Here is a 9,445-nt window from a genome sequence, read left to right as displayed (position 1 = left end):
CTCATACTTTAATAATCAACTGCACTACGTTAAGCCTTCAGGACTAAGGTTCGAGCCCTGGTAATGCCTATTATTTGGTTAATCAGAATATAGACTGAGAAGGATGAGAGATGATACCCATACTTTAATAATCAACTGCACTACGTTAAGCCTTCAGGACTAAGGTTCGAGCCCTGGTAATGCCTATTATTTGGTTAATCAGAATATAGACTGAGAAGGATGAGAGATGATACACATACTTTAATAATCAACTGCACTACGTTAAGCCTTCAGGACTAAGGTTCGAGCCCTGGTAATGCCTATTATTTGGTTAATCAGAATATAGACTGAGAAGGATGAGTGATGATACCTCATACTTTAATAATCAACTGCACTACGTTAAGCCTTCAGAACTAAGGCACGAGCCCTGGTATTGCCAATTACTTGGTTCATCAGAATATAGACTGAGAAGGATGAGAGATGATACCCATACTTTAATAATCAACTGCACTACGTTAAGCCTTCAGGACTAAGGTTCGAGCCCTGGTAATGCCTATTATTTGGTTAATCAGAATATAGACTGAGAAGGATGAGTGATGATACTCATACTTTAATAATCAACTGCACTACGTAAAGCCTTCAGAACTAAGGCACGAGCCCTGGTATTGCCAATTACTTGGTTCATCCGAATATAGACTGAGAAGGATGAGAGATGATACCCATACTTTAATAATCAACTGCACTACGTTAAGCCTTCAGGACTAAGGTTCAAGCCCTGGTAATGCCTATTATTTGGTTAATCAGAATATAGACTGAGAAGGATGAGTGATGATACTCATACTTTAATAATCAACTGCACTACGTTAAGCCTTCAGAACTAAGGCACGAGCCCTGGTATTGCCAATTACTTGGTTCATCAGAATATAGACTGAGAAGGATGAGAGATGATACTCATACTTTAATAATCAACTGCACTACGTTAAGCCTTCAGGACTAAGGCACGAGCCCTGGTATTGCCAATTACTTGGTTCATCAGAATATAGACTGAGAAGGATGAGAGATGATACCCATACTTTAATAATCAACTGCACTACGTTAAGCCTTCAGGACTAAGGTTCGAGCCCTGGTAATGCCTATTATTTGGTTAATCAGAATATAGACTGAGAAGGATGAGTGATGATACTCATACTTTAATAATCAACTGCACTACGTTAAGCCTTCAGAACTAAGGCACGAGCCCTGGTATTGCCAATTACTTGGTTCATCCGAATATAGACTGAGAAGGATGAGAGATGATACCCATACTTTAATAATCAACTGCACTACGTTAAGCCTTCAGGACTAAGGTTCGAGCCCTGGTAATGCCTATTATTTGGTTAATCAGAATATAGACTGAGAAGGATGAGTGATGATACATAATCAACTGCACTACGTTAAGCCTTCAGAACTAAGGCACGAGCCCTGGTATTGCCAATTACTTGGTTCATCAGAATATAGACTGAGAAGGATGAGAGAGATATTCATACTTTAATAATCAACTGCACTACGTTAAGCCTTCAGAACTAAGGCACGAGCCCTGGTATTGCCAATTACTTGGTTCATCAGAATATAGACTGAGAAGGATGAGAGATGATACCCATACTTTAATAATCAACTGCACTACGTTAAGCCTTCAGGACTAAGGTTCGAGCCCTGGTAATGCCTATTATTTGGTTAATCAGAATATAGACTGAGAAGGATGAGTGATGATACTCATACTTTAATAATCAACTGCACTACGTTAAGCCTTCAGAACTAAGGCACGAGCCCTGGTATTGCCAATTACTTGGTTCATCAGAATATAGACTGAGAAGGATGAGTGATGATACTCATACTTTAATAATCAACTGCACTACGTTAAGCCTTCAGAACTAAGGCACGAGCCCTGGTATTGCCAATTACTTGGTTCATCAGAATATAGACTGAGAAGGATGAGAGATGATACTCATACTTTAATAATCAACTGCACTACGTTAAGCCTTCAGGACTAAGGTTCGAGCCCTGGTAATGCCTATTATTTGGTTAATCAGAATATAGACTGAGAAGGATGAGTGATGATACTCATACTTTAATAATCAACTGCACTACGTTAAGCCTTCAGAACTAAGGCACGAGCCCTGGTATTGCCAATTACTTGGTTCATCAGAATATAGACTGAGAAGGATGAGAGATGATACCCATACTTTAATAATCAACTGCACTACGTTAAGCCTTCAGGACTAAGGTTCGAGCCCTGGTAATGCCTATTATTTGGTTAATCAGAATATAGACTGAGAAGGATGAGTGATGATACTCATACTTTAATAATCAACTGCACTACGTTAAGCCTTCAGAACTAAGGCACGAGCCCTGGTATTGCCAATTACTTGGTTCATCAGAATATAGACTGAGAAGGATGAGAGATGATACTCATACTTTAATAATCAACTGCACTACGTTAAGCCTTCAGGACTAAGGTTCGAGCCCTGGTAATGCCTATTATTTGGTTAATCAGAATATAGACTGAGAAGGATGAGTGATGATACTCATACTTTAATAATCAACTGCACTACGTTAAGCCTTCAGGACTAAGGTTCGAGCCCTGGTAATGCCTATTATTTGGTTAATCAGAATATAGACTGAGAAGGATGAGTGATGATACTCATACTTTAATAATCAACTGCACTACGTTAAGCCTTCAGAACTAAGGCACGAGCCCTGGTATTGCCAATTACTTGGTTCATCAGAATATAGACTGAGAAGGATGAGTGATGATACTCATACTTTAATAATCAACTGCACTACGTTAAGCCTTCAGGACTAAGGTTCGAGCCCTGGTATTGCCAATTATTTGGTTAATCAGAATATAGACTGAGAAGTATGAGGGATGAGACTCATCTTCAGCTCTAAAAGGAGACCTGGGGAAGTTAAACAGGGAGGTGCGAAAGCCAAGAATGGCTAATCCGAAACCCTCAGTGTAATTCCTGGCTGGGCTATGAACGGACACAGGGATCGCCGATTTAGACTGTGAAGTCTAGTACCGTTTTTTACTTTATCTTTTTTCTTTCGTTTTTCTACTACGTTAATCGAATTCTTACACTGTCTAGCCCTCAGGTTTATAGATTACTCGAAAAAAGCCAGCTCCCTCGACTCGCTCGAGTCAGCCCTATCAAATATAGTCTGATGAAACATAAAATCGCGAAAAAAACGAGGACAATAATAGCCAGTGAAAACATTTGAAAAATTATGCAAATATTTCGGTCAAGACCTCCGCTTGACCGTCCTCAGTGCAGGATAAAACTAATAAAAACATAAAAAACCAAACCTTAAAATAAAAACACAAAACTAAAATTGGACGACCCTTTCTCAGTAACGGTGAAAGGGTAATTGAATAAAAAACACAAGTCTAAATGGCATTTCACAATTTCATTTTACGTAAAGCACTCTTAAAGGCCAATCGCTTTCCAGTTAGATTATTATCGGAGATTTTATTTTATTGCATAATATAATTCTGTGGATGTATGTAAAAACGATCAGAATTAGTAATTTCATCATAATTGGGACTTGGAAAAGTTTCTCCAGTGTCTCTACTGAGAGCTACCTTTTGGTGAATGTGCTTTTTTATTTCAACTGCCTCCCTGAAAACTTGCATGAGACCTTTAACGGGAACAACAATGGAGGTTTCGTCAAATAAAATGAAATGGTGTGGATTGTCATACAAATGTTTAGCCAAGGCGGAATCAAAAACCTCAGGCTTTTGGCGTAGTCTCATGGCCTTGTCGATTGAGGACTTATGTTCAGATAACCTCTCCCCTAATTGCTGTTGGGTTCTACCAACATAAAAACTGCCACAAGAACAATGAATTCTATAAACATCACTACCCAGAATGGGGCTGGTTTTATCTTTGCGTTGTTGAAAAAACTCTGTATAGTATTTGAATTTTGAAAGGGGACATTAAGTTTATCTTTTTTAAGGATTCTTTTCAGCTTGTCAGTTAATTTCGGAATGTAGGGTAGAACAGTGAAAGTTTCTTATCATCCACCAAGGGACGATATCTGTTGGGCTTTGTGGATTTGATGCATTCTTTTCTGCCTTTTTTCGTCTTTTTTCCATAATGGTCTCAATTATTTTTATGTGGTAGCCATTACAAAATAAAATGTCCTTAATATAGTTCAATTCTGAAACTATGTGAGGCTCCGAGCATATTCTTATTACTCGGTCAACCAAAGAAATAACAACTCCTCTTTTTATGCAGGGAGAGCCACTCCCTGCATAATCTGCCACTAGCTATAATCGGTAGCTCAAGCTTTTTGCCTTCACTTTCTTATTATAACAATAGTACATTTCTGTTTTTTTCTTTTGTTTGTTCTTCTTCGTTTCTATTTTTTTTTTTTTTTTGCTTTTATACATCTTCAAGGTTCCAAAACTATTCTGTCAAAATTTTCATATTTCTTGCTTGATTAGCTTAGCTTATTTTGTGTGCAAAGAAAAAAGCATATATTTTGCTATTTAAGATAATATCTTTGGGCATGACAGCAACTAAATAGTTATTTTTCAAATGTAGGTATTTGCTTCTTTTTCATGGTTCTTCTATCAGGACCTTTTTTATGCTTAGGCATTCTCTGAATATAACTTATATAATTACTCATAACTTAATATATATTTATAGTAACAATAGCCTACTTATAATTGGGCATGGAAAAAGTTCCAATGCTGCCAGTAGCAGAATTCGACAGAATTCCCAAAACTGCCGACACTTTAGCAGCACAACTTGTGTTCTGACAGCTATTCTTTGAGCAAAAAGTATTTTTATAAGTAAAAATGGTATTTTCAAACAAAATCTGCCAACAAATTTTACTAGGCCATGAAGACTGCCAAGTATTATTGCTACTGTGTTACCCCACTTTTTGCACGGTGGCTTATAATCATATCGAGCCCTTTAATTTACACTTTTAATTAGTAAAATCAGTAAAGCGAAATAATCCGCCATTAGTAAATTTATCTCGACTCTCTATTGGAAGTTAGCAGCAAAGCCTGTCAGACAACAGACACAAAAAAACAGGGCACATACTCTTATGTGATGATTGAAGACAACTTGATTTACCCCCCTCTTCTGTGCAAGACTTGCCACCCCCCCTCCCCCTACAAAAAAACAATCTGCAAGTTTAAAATCTGTCCCCCGCTGTGAGACAGATCAAAATTATTTTTTTTTAGAGTTTCGATTACTATTGAGCCGGGTTGCTCCTTAGTTACAGTTCGTTACCACGAACTGTTTGAACAGTTCGTTACCACGAACTGTTTGATCACTGATCAAAGTTTATGTTATTTACGCCTTTCATTTATGTTGTTTTACTGTGTTCATGGCCAGACACAAAACGACACGACAGACACAAAAAAAACAGGGCGCATAATCTTATGTGATGACTGAAGACAACTTGATTTACCCCCCTCTTCTGTGCAAGACTTGCCACCCCCCCCTACAAAAAAAACAACCTGCAAGTTTCAAATCTGTCCCCCCCCGCTGTGAGACAGAACAGGGTAAACTTACCTCAACTATAGGCTCGGAAACACTCATTAACAAGGGGTTAAACCCCACTGCTCCCTTAAATCAACTTCTTTATGCATCTGAATGCGTAATAAACTAACATTAATTTTTCTACAATACATGCAACTTTTACCCAGAAACGAATACATTCTATGGGAAACAGTCTAATATCTGGGTCAAGGCGATGACAATGAGACTGAGATTCTAATTGAGCCCTAGCATCTGAGCCCACTAGGCTTGATATTTAGCTTTATACCTATGGCCCATAACTATAAAGAGATTAAAAGATTTTCTAAGGTTTACCGTCGCTGTCAATAATATATAGTAGGCGAATGAATTTATTCATTGATGAGTATAGTCGATATGAGTAAATTTAAAGAAAATGTTGACTTACTCTTTCTTTTTTTCCAATTCAGCAACTTTCTTCTTCACCTCAGCCAGTTCGGGTGGTATTTGCCAATTGGATACTTTAGTATTAACATTGTAGTAATATGGCTTACCAGCGTCTGTTGTATATTCTTTCCATGGACATTGAGAAAGGATCAACTATACAAAATAAATCAATTAACTATAGTTTTGATGTTAAAAAATTAAATTTATCATATTAAAAAAGAAAACTAAAAAGATTAGAAAATTAAATACGATATTAGAAAAAAGGAAAATTAGAAAATTTGTCATATAAAAAAGGATACAAAAAAGATGAACAAGGAAAGGTTACTGTCTGTTGTACGGCAATTACCATTGCCTGATCTGTACAAATTGAGAAGACCAAGAATAGCCCCTATCAGGCCACTAGAAAAAGAAGTAGGCTAAAGCAAATTTGGCATATTGAAAGAGAAAATTAAGGAGATTAGAAAATTTGAAAATTAAAAAAGAAATTAGAAAAAATTTAGAAAATTTATCATTTAAAAAAGGATACAAAAAATACGGACGAGGAAAGGGTGCCACTTGATGTACAGTATTTACCACTTCCTGGTCTCTGCAAATTGAGAAGAGCAAAAATAGCCTCTGCTAGATCACTAGAAAATGAGGGAAGGAAAATTTGGCATATTAAAAAAGAAAATTACAAAGATAAGGATGCCATAAGATGTACAGTGTTTACAACTTCCTGGTCTCTGCACGATGGAAGAAAAAGGATAAAGATCCTATTGAGCCATTGCTGCCATATAGGGCAAGGAGTCGACGTTTCAGTTGCTGTGTATTTTTACAGGGACAAGTAGCAAGCCTGTCACCCAACCTTGCAGCAGCAGGGATCGAACCCTGGTTCTCTGTATTGGCAAGCAGAGCATAAATCCACTGTGCTACAACAGGTTACCTCTGCACGTTCGGGAGACCCAAAATAGCCCCAGTCAGGGTCACTAGAAAAAGAGGTAAAATTAGCGAGGATTGTCACGGAGGCGGTCAAAAGTCGCCATGGTAGATCACTGCTGCTGCTTTATGACGTTGAGGCGTAGAAGGACTTATATCTCAGTATGTAACCTCTGCTACAGTTGAACTTCATTCAAACAATTATCGGAATCTTTACCCATTCTAAGCAGACCACTCAGACTTCCATAGAGATAAGATCTCACAAGCCCGTCAGATATTCTTCAAGAAATATTTTGTTACGAATTGATATTTGCCAAGAACATGGGGTTTGGGCACAGAGATGTACCATTTTGAAGGATCAGCCACCACCCCAGGTAGCTGAAACACAAGAATAGTCATATCCGTGATTATGGAACTAAATCCATTGTGTTAAGTTTAATAGTGCCTGTTTTTCTTCGCCTAAGCTAAAGTAGAATTTGTATGAAAAAAATAGCTCTTTTAAGGAGAATTGATTCCCTAGTTCAAGAAAACGCCACCCAGTGGCTAGTTAGATATATAACTAGAAAAAAGACATCATATAAAACACACTCAGATGTTTTCTTCACCTAAGCTAAAGCAGAATTTCGATGAAAAAAAATAACTCATTTACAGATAATTTATTCCCTAGCACAAGAAATTGCCACCCAGTTGTTAGATAGATACTCAACTAGAAAAAGGCATCACATAGAACACACTCAGATGTTTTCTTCACCTAGGCTAAAGCAGAATTTTGAAGAAAAAGAAACTCATTTAAGGATAATTTATTCCCTAGTACAAGAAATCACGACTCAGCTGTTAGTTAGATACTCAACTAGAAAAAAACACATCGCATAGGACACACTAGACATTAGCCATACACATTCATCTATCCCTAGAAATGAAATTTCACACAATAATGTCACTTTACTCAGATGTTTTAGGCCAAAGCAAAACGAAGAAGAGTCTAGTTTAGATATGTAGCCAGACTAAATCAAGAAAATTTTCAATCTACGTAGAGGCAAAATTCGGCCCTTGGCCCCTCTACCTCCTCCCCCTCTTACCACCAATTTTATCGTAGAAAGGTTGGCAATTTGGACTATTTGGAAAGGATTCACAATTCAAATAGGATCAAACTGATAAATCAGTTGGTCACACTGTTCATCTGGTATTAAATGATTTTTGGTTTTATAATTAGGTCTTACTATCCATTGAAAGTGCATAAGTCACTTATGTACATGTGTTCAAGTCCTAAGGGAACCAGTGGGGGAGGGTTAGTCAGTTTTAAAGAATGAGAAGGATCAAAAATACAAAAGAAATGCAATTTCAGGTCCTCTTTTCAGCTTTCCTGGGATAGAGAAAGGACAAATCACCCTGATGCAATAAGGTAGCAGTCAATAGTCAAGCTCTTCACTGCAAAATAGCCTTTACCGAGATTTGAAAAATAGCAGTTACCAAGATTTAGCTAGCGCTAATTTGAAACAATTAGATTTTTACATAAGAGCTTTCTGATTGGCTGAATAATTTTGATTGGCTCAAACTAGTGCTATGTAAATCTCGGTATTTCCAAAACTTCGTTGTGAATGGGCCTTTAGCTTGTCCATCACTATTTCAGCACTTCCCAGAGTTTAGGCTAAGCCTAAAGAAGAATCTGTAGTGAAGGAAACATCTCGAGAAAACAATTCATACTTCATAATATGCAGAATAATTGTAGCTAACACATTTTCAAGCATCACCACCATGCTTTACCCCCACCCCTAATGCGCAAATATATAGCCAAAATTATATATTTCTAATGCATTCTGCCACCCGCCTCTAGTTTCGTCACAGCTGAATCACTTTACAGGTACATGGGTTTAATCAAGAGACGCATTGGGAAAATAGATGGAAAATATATAATTTCGGCTATATATTTGCATATTAGGAGGAGGGGTAAAGAATAGCAGGGCCGCATGCAAAATGTCTTAGCTACAATTACAGGCCTCCCGCTAGATTTTTTCCCAAAAATATGAACTTTATGAACGTTTGACCACAAAAATATGTGCTTTATGAACATTTGATTGCGCTTTTTATGAATCAATTATGAGCCTAAATTTACGATAGGTGCACCTCAGAAACTGTCCGTGGACACCAAAGTGGCAGTTGGTGTTTCTTTATCATTCTTCTTTCTTATTCTTCTTGTGTATTTTTTTTTTCATGAGTTCAGTTAAATGCTTTTAATTTGTAAAAAAGTAAAAAATACTCCACTCTGCTTGTTCCTTTTGTCAAAATATGACGAAATTATGGACGACTCTGGAATGTTTCCCGTGTTCTGTATCCACTCAACCTCTTGGGCTACCTCATCTTATTCCGCATCTTCCGGCTCAAAGCCTCGATAATACATTGTGCGAGGCTTATTTCTACATGTGTCATATGTCTTTGGCATCTATGGCTTTTTTCAGCTTCTTATTAGCTTCTTGAAGAAGCCTTTCTGCTACTTGTCTCTTCTTCTTTTCAACTGGCTTCTTCTCGATCAAATTTTTTTCCAGGTGTTTAATGGTCTTCTTCTCAGATAAAATCCTCTTTTTTCTTTTTATTCT

At 37.3% G+C, this 9,445-nt stretch overlaps 1 protein-coding gene across 2 annotated transcripts in view; it reads right to left on the bottom strand.

Annotated features, from left to right (window-relative positions):
- The window catches only part of LOC148939757 (pre-mRNA-processing factor 40 homolog A-like), a 116,016-nt gene that overhangs the window by 88,140 nt on the left and 18,431 nt on the right, over positions 1 to 9,445 (bottom strand). For both annotated transcript variants that reach the window (XM_089106367.1, XM_089106366.1), the window contains exon 4: positions 5,938 to 6,089. In XM_089106367.1, coding sequence (XP_088962493.1) covers positions 5,938 to 6,089 — 152 coding nt within the window. The remainder of the gene's footprint in view (positions 1 to 5,937; positions 6,090 to 9,445) is intronic.

Source organism: Artemia sp. Qi Xiang Cuo, chromosome 20 (genome assembly GCF_049724085.1).
Source record: "Artemia sp. Qi Xiang Cuo chromosome 20, ASM4972408v1, whole genome shotgun sequence".
Classification (NCBI taxonomy): domain Eukaryota; kingdom Metazoa; phylum Arthropoda; class Branchiopoda; order Anostraca; family Artemiidae; genus Artemia; species Artemia sp. Qi Xiang Cuo.
The sequence above is the reverse complement of the archived record's forward strand: the minus strand, read 5'-3'. Positions and strand labels throughout refer to the sequence as shown.